At 43.8% G+C, this 22,500-nt stretch overlaps 1 protein-coding gene across 1 annotated transcript in view; it reads left to right on the top strand.

Moving 5' to 3' along the window:
* Positions 1–22,500, top strand: part of LOC121715740 (membrane-associated phosphatidylinositol transfer protein 2-like) — a 62,227-nt gene that overhangs the window by 35,699 nt on the left and 4,028 nt on the right. Inside the window, exons 8-23 of the mRNA XM_042101640.1 lie at positions 9,115–9,219; positions 9,866–9,882; positions 10,007–10,057; positions 11,800–12,044; positions 12,643–12,832; positions 12,974–13,093; positions 13,291–13,505; positions 13,694–13,869; positions 14,024–14,194; positions 15,825–15,968; positions 17,011–17,175; positions 20,164–20,523; positions 21,435–21,583; positions 21,845–21,961; positions 22,089–22,205; positions 22,448–22,500. The exon at positions 22,448–22,500 is cut by the window's right edge and continues 96 nt beyond it. Coding sequence (XP_041957574.1) covers positions 9,115–9,219; positions 9,866–9,882; positions 10,007–10,057; positions 11,800–12,044; positions 12,643–12,832; positions 12,974–13,093; positions 13,291–13,505; positions 13,694–13,869; positions 14,024–14,194; positions 15,825–15,968; positions 17,011–17,175; positions 20,164–20,523; positions 21,435–21,583; positions 21,845–21,961; positions 22,089–22,205; positions 22,448–22,500 — 2,395 coding nt within the window. The remainder of the gene's footprint in view (positions 1–9,114; positions 9,220–9,865; positions 9,883–10,006; positions 10,058–11,799; positions 12,045–12,642; positions 12,833–12,973; positions 13,094–13,290; positions 13,506–13,693; positions 13,870–14,023; positions 14,195–15,824; positions 15,969–17,010; positions 17,176–20,163; positions 20,524–21,434; positions 21,584–21,844; positions 21,962–22,088; positions 22,206–22,447) is intronic.

A 22,500-nucleotide genomic window follows, 5' to 3' on the forward strand; every position in this document is an offset into this window, starting at 1 on the left:
TCTCTAGTGTATATTTAAACAGGGGCTAGCGCAGTAAATGCTTCTTGTGAATGTGCCTCTTGTCTTGTTAGTTGTGCTGGTTCCCACGCAGGCAAGGGCACTCCACACACAGTGCCCTAAACACACACTTCTGGTCAGGCTGTTGATTCAGTTCAGTCTTAACGTGAGACCCTTTTTAATGGACGACTTGTGAAGAGTGAGGGCTGGAGCCTCCTTCTCTCCCTCCTTCCCTCCCCTGCCATCCAGGGGAAATGCATAATGTTCATTAAAGTGCTGATGAATGATAAATGATGAATGATAAATGATGGATGAATTAGTGGGTACTCTAGGAAGTAATAACTTCAATAGAGAGAATTAGGATTGTGATTCAGTCTGGCTCTTGTGCCTCTGCTGACAGAGCAAGTTGGCAGCATCCCCAAGGTTACAGGTTGGATTCAAACAGAGCACACACACATTACTGATGAAGTGAATACTTCCCCTGTACATGTCTTAAGGTAAAACTGTCTGAGAGATAAAATAAAAATAAATAAATATAAATCCAAGATCAGAATTAGATTTGGGCTTCAGGGAGCGTGTGTTTGATGTTATATGTTGATATGTATGAAGCCATCTTCCAGGATTTGTTGACTTGAGACGAATGCGTATACACTTTGCTACAGGTTCTCGGTGAACTATGTGGTCACAATCACAATGAGGGCTATGGTATACTCTATGTGTAGCACCAAGTGAACATGACTGAGAGATATCGTATGGTTATGTATACAACCTCTGTTCTCTGAAGGAGAACATGAGACGTTAACCCTTTCTGCCCTATTGACTCCTGAATCTGGCCAGCCGGTCACTTCAGAATGTTGAAAGAGGAAGAATATTTCACAGACACTCCCTTATATAATGCAAAAATATTCCCCTAGACAGGTGATTGGAGATTGGTTCAGATCGATGACATCAATGACTTTCCATTGGTTAATGTCTCATGTTCTTCAATGAACCGAGGTTATACATAACTATATACGTACATGCAAAAACACACTGGCTCTATTTAAAAACTCAACAACCATTCCATTGATTCAAAGGGCCATAATATATATGGCGTATAATATATATTGGTGTCTTTATTGGTGTCTTTATATATATATATAAAGACACCAAACAAACCAGTTCACGAACTCTTTGAAAATAAAAGAATGCTCCATAACAATGCAAGATTCTAAAATTCCATGTTAAGTTAGATGGGGTCAGATATTCTTTAGAATGCTTACTCTACAACATTTGCTGAAGGATAATGCACAACCATTTTAACACATTTCCACCAACTGGATTTTCATGGACTTTTACTATGGTGTTTAGATCACCAATTGAAATATAAAAATGTGAAAATAAATTCTGTTACAAGGTCAGACCTTACTTTGCCTGGACTATTCTGGGTGTTCTGTTATTTGTGTCACAATCCAGACTGTGTCACAAAAGAGAGTGACTCACACTAATGGCTGCGATCATCCTGATGCATCACTTCCTGTTATTACCTAACTCCCTCGACGTGTCTGACAAGAGCCCAGACTGTTAAAGAAAGGACAAGCAGCTCATGACACTGTGTCGTTTTCCAGTGGTCAGAAGCATGCCGTGTACACTATAACACTCCTGTATGATCTGATGGACACAGGCTCTTTTGCTTGCACCCACACATGGTATTTATATCAATGATTGATACATGCCTAGAGCAGAAATAGCTACTTCTGGTTAAGTGCTCAAAATAAACCGATGGATAGATGCTGGGAATAGTACAAATCTGTCATGTATTTCATACACACACACACACACACACACACACGCACGCGCGCACACACACACACACACACACACACACACACACACACACATACATACAAACATATTGTGTTGTACATGTTTGTAAGTGTAACGTGTATTATCAGCATTACTGTTGTTTGTTAAAGGTTTGTTACCTTTGGGGGTGTTGTCTGTGTCTGTGCTCTGCTCCTCCAGCTGCTTGGCCACACATTCCTGCACTGACACGCTCACACAAAGACCCCTCCATGAAACTTTGAAGGATTTAGGTTGCCTGGCTATGCTCATGGAATGTAGACACGCTTATCTTATTTGGTCAACTATATGTGACGGCTTTGGTTTTACTGCTCCTCAGCTTCAGCAGTCTCGGTAGCGCCATATTTAATATATTTGTGCTCAGGCTACAGGCTGCACCCTTCACAAGCAACTTATTCGTCTGTACTTTCAGCTATCCTACTGTAGCTGAACTACTTGCCCTGTCGGTCCACATCAATGGTGGATGTCATGTCATTAATGAAAATGTTACCAGTGGCACCATGGTGTTCAACAGCACAGTAGTTGTCCTCTTTAGATGTCCATGACATGATGTGTTGGACAGCAGTAGAGAGTCTAAGACAGTGGCAGATGCAGTGGAGGCATACCAGTCATTGTGTGTCAGTTGGTTTTCATGAGACATCAAGTCTCCAAAAACAGTTGGAGCAAAATTATAGTTGGATCACCTGTTCATTCCCTTTGGTGGTAGATCATAGCCTGATAAAGTAACTTCATTATTACACTTTTGAAGATAATTCATTTTCAGAATGTCTACAAATTTAATTTTTATATGGTGAGGGAGAGATAAACACACTGTTTTCTCAACACTAACTAGTTGTACATTTGTGGATGCAAAACGTTTGGTAGAGCTCAAACATTTGTCCCCTGACAGTCAAAGAGTATATCCACATACAATGTATTCTAAGCACAACTGAGATTGGGAATAATTGCATAGTAAAATGCATGCTGTGCATCTCAAATCTTCACATTTGAATTGAAATACTAATTATGAGTTCACAGTATTTAAAAAACAAAAACAAATTCACCTTGAAAGGAGGGGTCAACTAACCTGACCCTAGCCAGATGAATTTCGCTCCGCCTAGCTCCACTCATCCATCTGGAACCGATCCATTGAAGTGTTGCTTCAGAAGGCTGGGCCTAATCAAAAAATGCTTGCGTATGATTGAATAAGCCACTTGTCCGTGATCTATTGACGTGCTACTTCAACCACTCACATCGAAGCCAATCCGTGACGCTAATAACAGTGTCACAGTCGCTTCTACGCTATGTCACATCTATGAAACTCCCGCCCTGCGTCCTGATTGGCTGAACCATAAAGTCGGTTGCAGAAATCACTCTCAATGGAAGAGGTCCCAGATGGATGTGAGTGAAGCTAGCCGGAGCTATAGCGGAACGAAATTCATCTGGCTAGGGTCAGGTTAGGGGTCAACAACGTTGATACATAACTACCAAAGGCAGCCCTATGTACCCATGTTGTCCAGGAGCCTTAGAAATACACTAATGTATATATATAAATATAGATATAAGACTAGTGGTCTAACTACTTAAGCATGCAAACACCAACAACAGCACAGTTGATGTTGATCAAATTTGCTGTTGACTGTTGTCTAAATGGTAGTTGGTGATGCTGTGCTGAAAAAGCCTTATATTTTCACTGAGTGGTTCGACTCAAACCACTGAACTGCATGATGCATAGCCTCGGCAGGAGATGGAAAAAAGTGAAGACAGGTGTGTTTATTTCCCCTTCACGATGAGCATATGAATTTCCATGAGCATCAAAATGAATTTCAAGGTGCAATTAAAATACACCTTATAAAACCTCTGCTGTTGAAGCCACTGCTGCTTAAAATGTACACATAAAATCAAGATGCACTGTTGCTTTATTATCTTTTGATTGCTAATTGACACATTGATCAAATGTATGTGACATGATGTTGTAATAGTATGTAGCTGCTTTTAAACATCTTTAATCTCATTGCACAAACACATCCTCATATAAATGTTGTGCTGAAAATGTAAATTTACCAAATAGGACTTCCCCTAAAAGTATTTCAGCAGAGTAGTTGGATTTGTTGTTTGCAATAAATATGTTGAAGGGAGTATTATAAAACATCGCCTTCATCAGTTTTAGTAGAATAGATAGATAGATAGATAGATAGATAGATAGATAGATAGATAGATAGATAGATAGATAGATAGATACTTTATTGATCCCCAAGGGGAAATTCAAGAATGGCATGCGACCTGAATAGCACGGACTGCTTGAAAATGCCTAGTCAGAGTTAAAGTATTCTATATGGACCAATTCTGAATTAGGATGTTAGAGAGGACGTCTTGAGGGATTTTTTGGAGCCGTAACTGCACTTGATTACAACACAGCCTTACCACTGTGTCATTCAGCCCTAGTTTATGTTCACGTCTAGATAAATATAAGTAGTATAAGTATATATACTCTTTTGATCCCATCCGCATTTATCCCAATCCGTGAATTAGTGAAACACACACAGCACACTGTACACACAGTGAGGTGAAGCACACACTAATCCCGGCGCAGTGAGCTGCCTGCATCAACAGTGGCGCTCGGGGAGCAGTGAGGGGTTTGGTGCCTTGCTCAAGGGCACTTCAGCCATGCCTACTGGTCGGGGTTCGAACCGGCAACCCTCCGGTTACAGGTCCGAAGTGCTAACCAGTAGGCCACGGCTGCCCAAGATTAGATTTGACAACTGTTAAAATTACAATATAAAATAATTGTAATACTTGCATAAATCTACCTGAAAATTATATGTTTAATAAAGCCATTCAACCCTCCTATTGTGTTAGGGTCATAGTGACCCACATTTTTAAATACGGCAAACATTATACCGGGTGTGAATGTATGTCTCATAGCTCACCTCGGCTTGTCCCCTGCACTCAGAAATCTGGCGCTAGTTAGCCAATGCTACCAACACAGTGTTTCGTTGTGGTGCCTCGGGCATCAGCCTAGCCATACAAATAAATCACTGTTTTACACCATTTACGAGGCTCAAAGTATTCCAAAAATAATTCCGTGAAAATGCATGGATTCCAGTTGCTGCTACTGGAAGCAACTGAATCCATGCATTTCCACTGAATTATTTTTGGAATCTGATCCCTTATCATACCTGTTAGTTCGTACTCGTCGCTCGACTTATCGTGACTAAATTCAAGATGGCGTCGAACGGTAAAATTCCTTAAGGTACTGTCTGTATAAATCGTCTTGTAAATAAACTACCAGTGCTTTTTCAAAGTTCTCCATGTCTTGTTTTAAATGACAAGGCCCTTGGAAGTCTACCAATGAAGTATGGAGCTACTTTGAGCCTCGTAAATGGTGTAAAACAGTGATTTATTTGCATGGCTAGGGCGATGCCCGAGGGACCACAACGAAACACTGTGTTGGTAGCATTGGCTAACTAGCGCCAGATTTCTGAGTGCAGGGGACAAGCCGAGGTGAGCTATGAGACATACGTTCACACTCGGTATCATGTTTCAACACACTTTAGGTCAATATCACACCGGAATTCTCCTTTAAGTGATCAATCTTCATGGCTGTCCATTTAGCTTCCTAAAATGACCCCAAAAACTAATATTTGTTGATTTTTTTAATCACTATGACTGTACATGCTATAAAAAAGGTGACACCTATTATGTTAGGGTCAATATGACAAAGTAAATTTTGATGTGAGTTGTTCTGTCTCACTGACTCAGTGTCTCAGTGTGTTATAAACTAGTCAGACTTCTTTATACTCATAATTTCATGCTAAAATGTCTATTTTAAAAAAAAAGCTAATTTACAATGATGGCATAGTAGCTACAATATGCATTGCAAGCACCCCCCCCCCCCTCCACTGACCTCTTCAAGCATGGTTTTCTATAGATCCTTTCAGCAAGGTAAACAAAAACAATGCTTGAACATTCTATTTGGTTCCCAATCTACTTCCTCTGCATTAAGATAACATATGGAATATTAAAACGGAAGTCTTGTGGGGCCAACTATGATGCTGATAATGGAACTCTTGAAAGGGTCCATAGTGCAGCAAAACCATGGACCCCCCCCTCCACTGACCTCTTTTCAATTCATTTTTTTTTTATGTGTTTAGATCTTGACATAACATCTCAGGGGATGGTTGATGATTGCACACAATTGTTAGACTGCAGTATAGAGCATTGCATTAATTAACAATTTAGTCAGCATGAGATTATCCTACAGCTCGGCTAATGCACAGTATAGGCCTACGAGAGATAGAGATAACCTATAGGAGGTGGAAAAAATAGCTTTGAAAAAAGATAAATTTGCTCAAACGTAGGTATATGTTATAGCTCCATAAATGCATACCCCACTGTAGATTATTCCTTAGATAATCTACTTTATCTGGTGGAAAGGACTTATATGCCTCAAAAATGTCCTTAATGTCAAAAAATCTTTATTACAAAAGTTCAACATAAAAGCATTGTCATGAGTGTGAATAAATCACACTTGCTTGAATTTCCCCTGGGGATCAATAAAGTATCTATCTATCTTATCTATCTTATCTATCTATCTAGATTAAAGCACACTACAAGTGTGAAAAGCTAAGTTCATCATTTACAACTGAGCATAAGACTCCATTTACACACCAAATACTTTCAAACATTATTACATTTTCAGTTGCTTTGTAAAAGTGAAAGTCTATTTGCAGTCTAGATTTAATCAGAGCTGCAACCATTACAGCATACTGATTTTGCCCATTTTCAACTTTATTCTTCCTGTTCAAATAGATGACCATTTTAGCTTAACCTAGAATGAAGTTCAGCAACTGACACACAGGACAGTTTTTTAACATAACGAAAACCAAAAATGAAAAAAAAAAACGAGAAAAAAAAGTCTCTCCAATGCATTAAATAATTCCACCAATCTTGAACAATGCATAAAAGCATGAAACACAGTTTCTCGCTCAAAACGAAATGGACAATTTTGACTCGTCTTGCGATTTAAAACAAAAATAAATGCATTCACAGCTATAATTCCATGTATAATTCACCATTTCAGGTTCCCAATTCTTTTAGCTAACGGTGGCTTGTACAGTGCTCTCCACTCTGGTTTTACCTCATTACCCAAGTACAGTGCACCAAGGAGTGTCAACCTTCCGTTTTAAACCTTTCTGATGAAAAATTTTAACACAAACATTGTAAAACACTCTACCACAATTCCCATATAAAGACAGAGGTTCATTGCCATCTAAGAAATGACCAGTATTACCACCAAACTCTGGAGTTAGCATAAGATTAGGAAAAGGGTCACTTTCATTTGCCCTAATTTTCCTCTCAAAATTGCCCTTTAACAACGTCTTCTCCTCTGCTGTAAGTGAAGAACAACATCTCTGCAAAAACTGAGAGACAACACGCTTTGACCTAATATTTAAAACACTTGCTACATTTTCACATATTTGAAAATCAACACCAGCTACATCTAGTAATTACCCAAAAGTGAATAGGCGCGACTTTAAGAGAACTTCAGACATTGCATTACTTTTACATGTTAGATCTACCCGTGTTCCATAAACCAGAGGTTCTTTTTAAAAGCCAAAACACAGATGTTGTTCTTTCAACTTTCTGCACCTTAAATAAACCCCACACTTTGAACAGATTGTTATAGAAAATTGGCAGTTGTGAGGTATTCAATCTCTTGGGATCCATGAAGAACAGAGATTTATCCATGTCCAATTCTCCAATAGTTCTTAAAATCGCAATAGCCACAGGTTTCCATCTCAAGTGTTTTTGGTCAATCAGTAGTTTTTGAAGAAATTGCATGCGGAAGGCTGCCGTTCTACTTTGTACATGAACTAGGCCTTGTCCTTCTCTTGGCAGATAAAGAACACCTTGGAACCCAATGCAGTTTATCCCAGAAAAAATCTAATAACAATAATTGAACTTTTGCAAATAAATGTATAGGTGGGTCAACACACGTTAATCTATGCCATAAAAAAAGAGGCCACCAAATTATTGATCACTAGTGTGCGCCCTCTGTACGACATTTGGGGTTTAAGCCACCTGCATTTATCCAAACGCCCTTTTACTTTGTCAACAATCCCTTCCCAGTTATTTGCACATAACAGTCATCTCCAAGAAAAATCCCTAGATATTTAAGACCATCTTTTTTCCATGTTAAACCACCTGGCAAACTTGGTAAACCCTCCTCCCATTTCCCAACATGAAAGGCATCACTCTTTGACCAGTTAAGACAGTTTCAAAACCCTTAGACACTTCAACCAAGGTATCAACATCACACTGGCCACTGATCATCAAGATCACATCATCAGCATAAGCTGAAAGGCAAAAGGTATCATTAGAATTTGGAATGGATATCCCTTTTAAAGTATTCCTAAGTTTTTGCAATAAAGGCACTATCGCAATACGATAAAGAATACCTGACAAAGAACATCTTTGTCTCACCCCTCTTAACACCTTAAAGGGAGAGCACAAGCCACCGTTAATTTTGAGCATACTTTCAATGTCCTTATATAGTAGTTTTATTTTATCTATAAAATTTGAGCTAAAACCAAATGCATAGTCTAAATATAATATTAGTAAAACATTTTTGTGGGGCTGAATAATAGTTGTTTAAGTATTATTGTTTTTAACTATGTTTACAACATTTTCAAACATTTGAATTGCATGTGGCCTTCTGGGGGCGCTAGAGTCACACAATCAGCTGACTTGGTAAACATGGTAACATTCACTATCTGGTTGAATTATAGTGAAGTAAAAGTAATGCTGTGTCAAACTGTAAAGTCTGTACTTAAATGTTAAGGTGAGTTATAAGATATGAAATATATATCAGGTCAAAATGACCTTAACATAATCAGCGTTTATAAGAGGGTGTGTGCATGGTGGTCTGTGGAAACCTCAATTACGGAACCGAATAGTTTATAACGTCAAGGGTTTTTGACTGTCACTCAGTCTATTCATGTATGAAAGCATGTTTGAGCCAAAAAAATCAATGTCTGAAAAAATGTAGTCTCAGTCTCTAACACACACACACACACACACACACACACACACACACACACACACACACACACACACACACACACACACACACACACAGACACACACACACACACATACATACAGGTATACCATTTTCCCATAGTGTCCCCCATGTGAATAAGTTATTGAGACTTGAAACTTCTCTACTTCTCTCTTCTGACTGTCTGTGTCTTCTTGTCTGTCTGTCTGTCTCACTGTCTCTTGCTGTCACAGAGGACTTGTCTGATAATGAAGAGATCTTCCCCAAAGAGATCACCAAGTGGAACTCCAATGATCTCATGGACAAGATTGAGGCCACTGATTCAGAGGAGACTGCTGGTGAGTGTGTGTGTGTGTATGTGTGTGTGTGTGCATGTGTATTGGAACAGTGATACACATAATAATCTATTATAGTAATACAGGGAAATCCCTTTTAACAACATAACAGGATAATGAATGTCCTTCCTTCAGCAATATGATGGAACATAGTGAGTGGATCAGGCTGATGAAGAAAGCCCAGAGATGAGGCTTAATTACTCGGAATGACACGGTGACCAGTTGGAAGAGGAAGTACTATGGCAATAAGAGAGGTCCTTTGACTACTGTGTATTTGCCCATACCATGCTGTCTTTTTATCTTATTGGGTTGTCTTGTTGACTAATGCACATAAACTAAAAGTCAAGGAGAGGCATACAGTGTTACGGCAGGATCTGTACTCAGGGAAGACAACCTTCACTTCCTCTCTGCACTCCACACATAGCTTGATGATATTACTTGATGTTTGTGGAATCATATGGGGTTCCTAAAGTCATCAAATAATATTCATTGTTATGATCAGAGGATTATTTTAGACAAAATGTCATGCTTTGTGCCTCATTTCCATGCTTTGCACATGGCTGTAGATCTCTAGAGCTGATTATGGAATGATTATAGATGCATGTACAATAGGTATAGATTCCATATGGACATATACTTGTGTGAGCAGCATTCCTGGGAACTGAGGTGATGCAGTAAATCCATATGTTTCTCGGGACTGATCAGGATCAAGGATAAGATCAGGACAGTCAAGATCAAGATCAGGAGAGTCATTCTTCTAGTGTTTTTTGTCCCTTTGCACTTGCTGTAGATGTGTGGCCACGCCTCCATCCCCACTATCTTGGTGACCAGGCACCTGTCAGTAAGTAACCTGCAGCCTCTGCTCCAGTGGCGCAAGCACGTGCTACAATGCTCACCGCCGCACCTGTTGCTATGGAAACGGCCACTGTGGTGTCATTCTCTGAAGCCTCTGTTAACCAGATCTCACTCTGATTTACTTCTAATTCGTCTTACTCTGCAAATAGAGACTGTCACTTATAGATGTGACTAATACAGCAGGCTAACAGAGGTTTGGGATGAAAAGCCCGCAGTACTGGCTGGTTCTAAGTGACATGGTGCTTGTTTGAGCGATTGCAGTTTGTGTCTGCACAGCCGGAACAGAACCCAGTGTTTCCTAGTGCATCCTCTACCTCCGTCTACAAGTAGAACCCAAGAAAATGTGTGTGTGTGTGCGTGTGTGTGTGTGTGTGTGTTACGAATCAGCCTAGATCCAGAACTGAAGCCCTACCCTTAACCCAACCCCCCCCGCCCCATACCCCTCCCCCCCTCTGTGGTCCACGTCTGGAGTGGAGTCAGCAGTTGATTGGCGCCCGTGTTGTAGTCTGGGGTGCCAGTGTTGACCGGGGCTAGTGACCGTGTAGTGTCCATGTTCTGTGGCTGTGCGTCTGTGAGTCTGGTTGGGCCACTGAGGCAGAGGGGGAAGAGAGGACGATATGAAGGATGACCAGCCTGAACTGGACCTCATCATTACTCATCTTAGTTTGTCAGGGATGGAATTTAGTGTTTTAATTAAAGGCTCTTTAAAAATTATTTCCCAACGAGTGGCTTCAGTTTGTCATTTCAGTGCTGTGATAATAAAAATAAAAATAAAAAAAGATAACTGGATATTTGGTGATATCCCGTTACTAGTACTGAGTGAGTCCACATACACCATTATTCTATAGCTGCATATAGACACAGCAAAAAAGATGTGATGTCTCCTATCAGCTACCAGCCCAACACACACACACACACATATTTTTTATTCTTTTTTCATTTCATGATATAATATGTACTGTCAGGCACACTGGAAGTTTGTTTGAGGGTTTGCATGCAAATATGGAATCGAAATTCAATTTGTTTTTTGCCGACAGCGTTAGCTTCATGTACAATTGCATTCTCTTCATCTCTATCTTGATCTGCTTCCTCTGCATTGTACATTGTAGCACCAGTGAATGTGTATCAGTCATGACAATCAAACTACATGTAAATACACACCTAGCTTACAGAAGAGTCTAGTGTAGTATAGTGCTATTATTTAGTGTTAGATTGTCAGCGCTGCTGTCCCCAACACCATTAGTCACAGGTCATGATGACCAGTGAAAGGTGGCTACATTTGTAAGCAGTGACATTAGTGGCATCATCTTGTAGGAGCAGAGAAGAGGTGGAAGGACAGACGAGTGCTTCAGGCCCTCTCTGCTCTGCTGTAGTCTCCTCCTCTTTGTCCTCTCTGTTGTTCCCATGTCCCTCTTCTTCTCCACCCCAAATCCATGCGTCTGCTGAATCAGCCATGCGTTTGGTCCACCGCTCCTGCGTTGCTCCATCCAACTACGGCCTTCCGTTTTAACATCTACGTTTTTGTTCATCTGCATACATATGTTACTCAATCATTAATCCATTCATCCATCTCTCCATCCATCTCTCCTTTTAGTCATGGTTTCTTTGTCTTTATATTCCTAATCTCTCTCTCTCTCTCTCTTACGCTCTCTCTCTCTCTCTCTCTCTCTCTTTCTTTCTTTCTCTCTCTCTCTCTCTCTCTCTCTCTCTCTCTCTCTCTGCCGGCAGGATGGTTCCTCCCAGCCTACTCTGCAGGTGTGTAGCACACACGTGTTGATTCTGGTGTTGCATGGCGGGAACATCCTGGACTCTGGGGGCGGAGAGCCCAGCTCCAAGCAGGCCGACGTCAACACGCTGTCGTCGGCTTTCGACTCGGTGATGCGCGTGCACTACCCCTCAGCACTGGGACACATCGCCATCCGCCTGGTGCCCTGCCCCGCCATCTGCGCTGAGGCTTTCTCCCTGGTGTCCAAGTGAGAACACACACACACACATGCACACACACACACACATGCACACAAATGCACACATGCACACACGTGCACCGATGTGTATAATTGTAAACCTGGTCATACAAATATTTATATGTAAGCATGTGTGAGGTATACCATTACCAGTCATCAGCCATCCCTCATCTCACTCATCTCACCTGAAGTCCCATCCCTACGACTGCCCTACCATTGCCTATTGCTGTCCCCCTGCCTGGACTCCTGGCCCGCGCAGCCTAGCGACCCACTACTTGCCCTATGACAACTCCTAATCCCCTTGGACAATTAATTTCCTACACTGGACTATTTAAACTTTCTGACACTAAGATGACAATAAGATTCATGCATTATCATACTGGATATGTAACCATCCCACCTCGTTGTAACAATTGCAGCTATGTATGCCACTATAAACACATATTGTACATGACATAACTGGGAATAAACCCAATTCTAGATCAATGTAAGCCTACAGATATACACAGACGGATGAATAAGACACATGTAGTGTAATATGACTACAGAAGACCACACCTCTGATTGTGTTATGTGTGTGTGTGTGTGTGTGTGTGTGTGTGTGTAGTCTGAGCCCCTACAGTTATGACGAGGGCTGTCTGAGCAGCAGTCAGGACCACATCCCCCTGGCGGCCCTCCCCCTCCTGGCCACTTCCTCTCCGCAGTACCAGGAAGCCGTGGCCACGGTCATCACCAGAGCCAACCAGGTGTACGCTGACTTCATCAGGTCCCTAGATGGGGTGGCCTTCTCAGGACAGGTGAGCTTTCGACAGTCTCGGATAATATACCTCTGTGCTTGCTATCTTACTTACCTATGTATTTTCACTGTTAAAATATAGATTTCTGTCAGTAGAGTTGACCAGTAGTGCATATGGCTTTGCTCTGTGTGTGTCTCTCAGGTGTGTTTAATAGGAGACTGTGTTGGGGGCATCCTGGGCTTTGATGCCTTGTGCAGCAGTTCTCAGACAGTCTGTGAGAGCCAGAACAGCAGTCGCCGTGGTAGCCTTGTCAGTGTACAGGTCTGTCACCTTTGGCCTTTGTCTTTCAGCTTTAATCAGCTGTCTCATGTGTTAGCATAGCATTAGCAAATATGTAAGATCAGATTACTACTGTATGTATAGTACTGTCTAATGTATCTGTGTCTAATATAACAGACATAACAGACAGCTTTGTGAAATGTGTGTGTGTGTGTGTGTGTCTGTTTCTCTCTCTCCAGGACCCGGAGCTGCTCTCCCCAGGGATTGTGATAAACTGCGGTCCCCCGTCGCCCACTCTGTCTCTCGAGGGCAGCCGGCAGCTGAGTCGCAGCAACATCGACATCCCGCGAGCAGGGGGCGCCGAAGAGCCAACGCGACAGAGCCTTCGCAAGAGGAGCGACTCCTCCACCTATGAGATTGACACCATCAAACACCACCATGACTTCCTCACCAGGTTTGTCAGTGTGTGTGAGATGAATGACAACATAGACCTGTGGAGGTGTTTGTGAGATATTTATTCAAACCTCTGTCATGTATTCTACAGAGCAATAGAACAATTCTGTCATCTTTTGCTGTGTTTTTCATTGTGTGTGTGTGTGTGTGTGTGTGTGTGTGTGTGTGTATGTGTGTGTGTGTGTGTAGTCTGCACAGCAGTGTGCTGCGTGCAGAGACAGGTTCCCGCAGGTCTAGTAACAGCACTATGCTGGAGGGTGGGGCCCTGGGCAGGTTTGACTTTGACGTGGCCGACTTCTTCCTATTTGGCTCCCCGCTGGGACTGGTGCTCGCTCTGCGCAAGACTGTCATCCCATCATTAGAGGGTAAGGCGAGTACACACACACTCACACACACACACACACACACACACACACACACACACACACACACACACACAGCAGACATGTCCCTCTCAGCGGTTCTTCATTTCTCCTCTCCTCTGTGTGTGTGTGTGTGTGTGTGTGTGTCTCCCCCTAGTGGCGCTGCTGCGTCCTGCCTGTCAGCAGGTGTATAATCTGTTCCACCCAGCCGACCCGTCTGCCTCGCGGGTGGAGCCTCTGCTGGAGAAGAAGTTCCACCTGCTGCCCCCCTTCAGCGTGCCGCGCTACCAGCGCTTCCCTTTGGGGGACGGCAACTCCGCTCTGCTAGGTGAGACTCACTCACTAAAACACACACACACACACACACACACACACACACACACACACACACACACACACACACACACACACACACACACGCATGCATCAAGCACAGATGCCCGACCATGGTGCATTTCACCTCAGACACACACATGATAAAACACACTTGCACACACACACAAACACACACATACACACCGCTTGTCACAGACACCCTGTATTTATGTGTTGTTTTACTCTCTCACACTTGCATAAATGCATATGGCTACTAAGGCTATGTCCACATGTAGCCAGGTATCTTTAAAAACACATATTTGTCCTCCATATTTGAAAAGAATCCCATTCACACGGGTGTGCAAAAACAGCCGTTAAAGGCTATCAAGAACATGTCAATCAGGCAGATGGCGATGTTGGCTAATCAGAGACCTGAAAACATTTCAAACAAGGGAGAAAATGACATGTCACAAACTCTGTTTTCTTTGTCCACACATGCAAATAGAATTTTTGAAATTATCCACTTTGGCCGAAAAAAAAAGAAAAAAATCTTTGGTCATGTGGAGTTTTCTTCTGGCTGAAAGGCCAAAATGTATAATATAATGCATAAAAAGTATCTGGCTTGTGAACACAGCCTAAAATTGTCTATTTTTAATCTGTTGTACGTGATGGCTAATTGCTAGAAAATGATTTGTCCTTTAGAGGAAACTACTAGGAAGCAAGAGAGAGGTGTTAGGTGGAGAGAGAGAGAGAGCAAGGTTGGGTGGAGCATTCTTTTGAGTTTACACTGACCACTACAGTTGGAAATAACTGGGCTGATTGGGTTAAGAGAGCCGTCATCTGGCAGCTGTGACTTTCACAAGTCCATGAGAGTGAAGCTATACTTAGCTCATGTCAAGGTCACACACAGGCTATTGGAGTGGATGTCAAGGTTACTCTGAGATTGTGCAAAGCCCATGTTAAGGTTTTCCACAGGGTGCATCCCCATTGTGGCCTTTAGTCTGGTGGAAAACTGCATCACACTGAATCCACAATGACTGCTGAGAGCTACGCTTTTCAAATGTGGTCACAAAGGAGGCCATTTGGCATTAGTGGGTGATTTGATCACAGGAGTTTTGGAAGTCAGTATACTTTGAGATTTAGGTTTCTACAAAATTTCATTCCTTTGTTCTATCTTAGAAATATTCAAGTCAAAGATGAGTTTTGACTTGATGGGGAGAGAGTGACTATTGTGAGTGTTGCACTCATCTTGATGCAATCATCACCAGCATCCACTGTCTGTCTCTCAGCCCTGAAACACAAGGCTCTCCAGAGGGAACTAGTGTTGTCATGTGGTTTCTTCTTCTTCTTCTTCTTCTTCTTCTTCTTCTTCTTCTTCTTCTTCTTCTTCTTCTTCTTCTTCTTCTTCTTCTTCTCTCTCTCTCTTTCCTCCCTTTCTCTGTTCTCTGCTCATGGCTGCGAGGTGTTGTTTTTTTGTCTTACCTGCCTTTATTTTGTCTTACCTGCCTTTATTTTGTCTTACCTGTCTTTCTGTTGCCCACTCCTCCCTGACCTTTTGGCGTCTGCTCCTCAATTGACCTTCTCCTCAATTGACCTCTGACTCCCGCCGTGACCCTTTGACATTTGCCCCTGACCCCTATCAGTGGAGACGATACAGAGCCAAGCACAGCTGCTGCTCGAGACCGCCCCCCGGTGTACGGAGGCCGCCAGTGAGACCAGCATCCCCGTTCCCGTACTCAGCCTGCAGGATGGCTTTCTCAGGGCCCCAACGCCCTGCCCGCCTGAGTGTGTGTAGCCTCTCCCGCCCATCCGTCCGCCTGCCACTATTTGCATTTGTGCGTCTGTGTGTGTGTCTGTGTGCGTCCGTGTGTGTGTCTGTGTGTGTCTGTGTGTGTGTCTGTGTGTGTCTGTGTGTGTGCAGTAGCAAGTGGGAGTGTTTATTGGTGTGTGTTTGTTGAGTTGACTTTCAGGCATCACTCAATTTGAATGGACTTGCTGCATGTTTTGTATGACTGTGTCTGTACGCACCTGTGCCTGTCAAGCAGTTTCATAGCTGTGTTTGCATATATGTGTGTTTGCAGTAGATGAAGTACTACATCCATACTCACGCTTAAAAAAACAAAACAATTCTAAGAGGTGTTGGTTAAAGGGGTATTTGTTGTGCTGAAATCAACCTGTATGCTACTGCTATTTTAAATGTTTTAAATAATCTTAAGCCACAACGGCAGAATGTGTGTTGTTTTCTTGTGGTATATTTATTAGTTTTATTCAAAAGTCATTGTGAAGTGACATAGAGGTCCAAATAGCTGAGTTGGTGTAGGGATCAAATGTAAACTGGAATACCTGGATTGTGCACTCCCTGCCAAAATATGACATTTCTTCAACTTAAGGTAATAGAAAACAGAATATAGTTCTGCAGAAACAGTTGGATGGAAGTTTTGCATGATGTCAATTATCCCACATAACATCTGCATCTGCATAAATGTTCATTGACCAAATTCAGGTGTTTGTGTTTTACTTCACAGAGAGGTCTTCTGAGTTGTCTTATTATTGGATTCTTTTTTCCATTAGAAACTAATTGGATCAAAATTGGAATCCTGATGCATTCCTAAAATCAAACGTTTGAGTGCACCACTGCACACCAGTAAGAAAAACAAAGGTTATGTTACAGTTCAGAAGATCTCTAAAACCCATTGCATTTGTATGGTGACACATTGTGCCTTGTCTTTGTGAGGTGGTGTCAGTGCCATGTGCCGTGAGTGGGTACGTATGTGCATACACATTTGTGAGAGACTCTAATGGTATGTCCTTTGTTTATGCACTCACTAGCGGATGTTGTTCAGTCTCATGGTGGTGTCTTCGTGGACAGTTCGTCCCCCTCCTCCCCACTCACTGCACCCCTCTGTCGAGTTCACCGGAGGGGCAGTGAGGTCAGCATGGCCAGCCAGGTTTCAGGGATGGCAGACAGCTACACTGCCACCAACATAGCTAACAGTAAGTGTGTCCATTGCTCTCATGCATACCCCTCTCCCCTCTCTCTGTTCTCTCTCTCCTTTCTGTGCTCTGTCTTGTCTCCCTCTCTTCTCCTCTCCTCTGTTTCTACTGTCTCTCCATCTCTTCACTCTTTTCCGTCTCTCCACTCAACTGCAACATCACACCTCACTTATGCTGTCATATGGCTTACTTGTATTGTCTCCCACATGCGCGCGCGCACACACACACACACACACACACACACACACACACACACACACACACACACACACACACACACATACACATACACATACACATACACACACACATTGCCAACCTACAGTACACCCCACTGTCAATGCATGTAACTAAGCAATACTAAGTAGCATGTAATAACATGTATAAAAGCTACTCAATGTAATTTTCTAACTACACTTGTTGCTCTTATGAAACATTCAAGACACGTTATGTCATACAATACTACATTATGTCAACTCACAGCAGTCTCATGCACGATTCATCTTTGAGATGGAGGTATTTGTGAAGCTGCTGTCCAGTCTTCTGTGGTGTCTAGCTCCTCCTCAAACTCACTGTCTGACTGTAAATGCATAGGAGACATGTGCATTTACAGTACTGCCCCTCATCTGTCTGCCATGTCTGCCCAGAGGATGCTCCATATGCTGGGACCTTCTGCCTGCTGCTCTGCCTGAGTCTGGCTGCAATCAGGACCACCATACCACACCACACTACAACACCACCACACCACCACCTACACAACACCATACCACACTACAACACCACCACCACACCACACTACAACACCACCACACCACCACCTACACAACACCATACCACACTACAACACCACCACACCACACTACAACACCACCACACCACACTACAACACCACCACACCCCACCACCACACCACACCACCCCCACCCCACCACACCACACCACACCACACCACACCACACCACACCACACCACCACACCATACCACATCACACCACACCACACCACACCATCTCACCATATCATACCACCACCCCACCCAGGGCCAGCGGAAGGCATGGGCATTCTAGGCAATTGCCCAGGGCGCCAAACTACCTACACAACACCACACCACCACCTACACAACACCATACCACCACCTACACAACACCACACCACCACACCACACTGCAAATACTACACCAAACCACACCACACCACACTACAACACCACCACACCACACTACCTACACAACACCACACCACCACACCACACCACACCACACCGCACTACCCCACCACACCACACCACCACACCACCCCACCCCACCATACCACACCACCACACAACATCACACCACACCACACCACACCATCTCACCATATCATACCACCACCCCACCCAGGGCCAGCGGAAGGCATGGGCATTCTAGGAAATTGCCCAGGGCGCCAAACTACCAGGGGCGCCACAGCGTGGTGAGCTATAGGCTACAACATTGAAAACATATTGATTGTCAAATAATGACATAGACGGTTTAAATGCGGGAGCAGCAAGTCATTTATTTTCAGTGATATTGGTTAAATAACAGTCATGATTGAGACGTTCAAAGCCTAGTGCTGCAGATTACAGAAAAACGCACAGGTTGAAAAACGTATCTCCCGTATATGGGTGCTAATCTTCAGCCTGACGTGCAGGTTGCTAGCAGTGGAGCGTACTGTAGCAGAGGGGGCTACAATGTAATAAGGTAAAATCTGAATCTCACCATGGGGAGCAATGAGCTTGTTTCCCCGCAATAAGACGGTCCTATAACGGGGTGATATGAAGCAGCTGGAAAGTTGCAACGTTGAGCTCCCCCACACATTGAAACCAACCCCGATCTGCTCGCTGCAGTCAGGGGCTTCTGCGAAGATAGCACAAAGTCGAAAGTGGCACACAGTCTATGAACATGGGGGCGACATATAGCTATTTCGCCCAGGGCTCAGGATTGCCTTCCGCCAGCCCTGACCCCACCACCCAAGCGACACCACCACACCACTCCAAACCACACCACCATGTCACACCACATCACCCACACCACCACATCACCCACACCACACCACACCACCACACCACGCCACCACACCACCATGTCACACCACATCACCCACACCACACCACCACACCACACCACCATGTCACACCACACCACACCACGCCACCACACCACCATGTCACACCACACCACACCACTACACCACACCACATCACCCACACCACACCATGTCACACCACACCACACCACGCCACCACACCACCATGTCACACCACACCACGCCACCACACCACCATGTCACACCACACCACCAATACCGCACCACACCACATCACCCACACCACACCATGTCACACCACACCACACCACTACACCACATCACCCACACCACACCACACCACACCACACCACCAATACCACACCACACCACACCACACCACACCACACCACCACACCACCATGTCACACCACACCACCAATACCACACCACACCACACCACACCACACCACCACAACACACCAACACTTACCCGAGCCCCAGTCCCTAGTCAGGGAAGAACAGACATTAATTACTCTGTTGTGTTTGTTGCTTTAAAAAAAATGCATTTTGGTATTATAAAAGAAATGGAGGATTTATGGAAGGATTTATGTGTTTGGTATGATCAAGGTTCTACAAGAATACTCTTCTCAGTGACTGTGGTTTAATAAGAGTTTAGGTAAGAATATTGACTATTTTAGTGTGCATTTGACGGTTTCTGTTACAGGCCTTGAACTCTCACAGAGTTGGTTGAATTATCAATAAATCTAACCTCTAAAGCGAAATATTAAAGTGATCTACATGAAAACTGGTATGATTGCTTGGTGCTATCTAAAGGATGCTGATATACAATATACAGTATCCTTTGTCATTTCCCTGAGTTTTTCAGCAGTAGATCAGAGGATTTGAGTTGTGGTTTGTTCCTCTCCCTGGTGTCTTCAGCCTCAGCCAGATCAGATGCAGTCCAGCCTTCAAAGAAGAGTGGTCTGCTGGCCCAGCTGGCCTTGACCTCTCAGGCCTCGGTCAAGTTCTTTCTGAGGAGCCCCCCACGATCCCGTAGAAAGGCAGGGGCCAACTGCTCCACAATACTGGTCACTGCTCCTGATCCAGATCCGGGACATGTCCTAGAACTGGATCTTAAATCCGAACCGATGTCCAAGCAAAGCTCCATAGAGACGGAGCTCACAACACCGGATGAAGACTTGTCGCCAACTATGGGCTTCGGTCGATTGACCTCAGCAGCTCTGGACTTTGCCATGTGTGATCTGACCTCTCTGGACTCCCTGCCTGACATTGAGCAAGGTACCCGTGTAGCGTCATGTGTGGTGGGTGTGAAGGGATCTGTCTCTCCTGTCAGACTCTCTCGGAGCTGAACCTCGTCTTCTGTGTACCGCCGGGACTGATAGGCTCTTTCGGGCTTATCTCTTGTCTCTCCTCTCCTCTTACTTCCTAATGGAATTCTAACACCAAGACTCATATGACAGGTGGTGGGATTCTTACCACCACCACTGTCACTTGACATGATGATGATCCATCATGTGGCACTGGCTTTTAATCTTGCAGGATTTCTTTGGATTCACTTTTCCCCCTGTTTTTCATTATGATCCTAGGACAGACATTCTGAAATGTCTTCCAGCTCTTGCATGATTTATTATTGTAATACAGTTACAATCACATTACAGTCTTAACAGCTACAATCTAACGCTAATCTAATCACTAACTTCTTAAATTCACTCCATGGAAGGGAACATGATTTGGCTTGGGAGTGGCACTGTGTCTTCCCTGTGTACTAGTACTGTATGTGGTGATAATACTGTTCTTTGCAGCTTGAGCAAACATGGCCGAAATGGATATCTCCAGTTGTGAATATTATACTGAGAAAACTTGCTTTGTGTACTTAGAGTACTGACTTGAGGCTGTTTGGTGATTTAGATGTGTAGTATGCTCCACTCTACCTTTAAACCTGGGGAAGGAGATCATATCCATTAAGTTATCCATTATTATGATTGTATTCCAGGTTTATTCCACCCAAGGAGCCACACACTTGATTCCACTATAATCAGCACCTCCTTGACCTCCAGAGATTGTTTTCTTTTCACACTAGTGCCCCCAGCTTGGTTGGAAGTCACCGTGGGTGACATTGCGAGCTCACGGAGTAGGTGGCATTTTGAGCCTGTGCAGCATGTTGACCTATTCGTTGCTTCCTGCTTCAGTCGCTGCTCGCTGGTGGGGTAGCAAGAGGCTGGACTTTGCACTCTACTGCCCTGACGCACTCACCGCCTTCCCCACCATCGCTCTGCCTCACCTCTTCCATGCTTCCTATTGGGAGTCCACAGATGTGGTGTCCTTCCTGTTGCGCCAGGTGAGAGAACTACACTACCCACAATTCTCAGGACAGCACTGTTCCCCAGAAGCAATTATACATGTGATGTATAGGATGTACTGTATTACACACAACCTCCGTGGATGACGTTGACATAATACACACATAATATATTATCTATATAATATAATAATATATATATTATAATATAATATATATTATAATATAATATCTGCTGTGTGTAGTGGGCAGTTGCAGTAAAGGCAGACCGGCTGTAACCGCTCTCTTCCCTCATGACAGGTGATGCGTCACGAGAACGCCAGCATCCTGGAGCTGGATGGCAGGGAGGTGTCGGAGTTCACGCCCTCTAAACCGCGGGAGAAGTGGCAGCGCAAGCGCACCCACGTGAAGATCAGGGTTAGCGCGCGCGCTCCGTCCTAGTGCCTCTGGGCCTCCACACACTCATGATTCTTTTGCCAACCTCATGCAGAGAGACCACGATGATGGTAATGGACTGATGACCTGTGTATGTGCCCATCTGTAGAATGTGTCGGCTAACCACCGGGTGCACGACGCTGTGTTTGCTGAGGACGGCCAGCAGGTGGTGACAGGGCGCTTTATGTACGGTCCTCTGGACATGGTGACCCTGACCGGAGAAAAGGTCAGACAAGCCCCGCCACTCCAACACACACACACACACACACACACAGACGGCAGTGCCATATTAGCCCATTATGGCATAAATAACACCAGCTCTCAGCACTGGGTAACCACTGCCACATGTGCTTGTGTGAAGCTCTATTTTTTTCTCTTACAATGATCTCTTTGGTATAATGCCAATTGTGTGTGCGTGTGTGTGTGTGTGTGTGTGTGTGTGTGAATGTGAATGTGTGTGTAAAACAGGTGGATGTACACATTATGACCCAACCCCCAGCGGGTGAGTGGGAGTACTACAG

This window comes from Alosa sapidissima, chromosome 8 (assembly GCF_018492685.1).
Source record: "Alosa sapidissima isolate fAloSap1 chromosome 8, fAloSap1.pri, whole genome shotgun sequence".
Classification (NCBI taxonomy): domain Eukaryota; kingdom Metazoa; phylum Chordata; class Actinopteri; order Clupeiformes; family Clupeidae; genus Alosa; species Alosa sapidissima.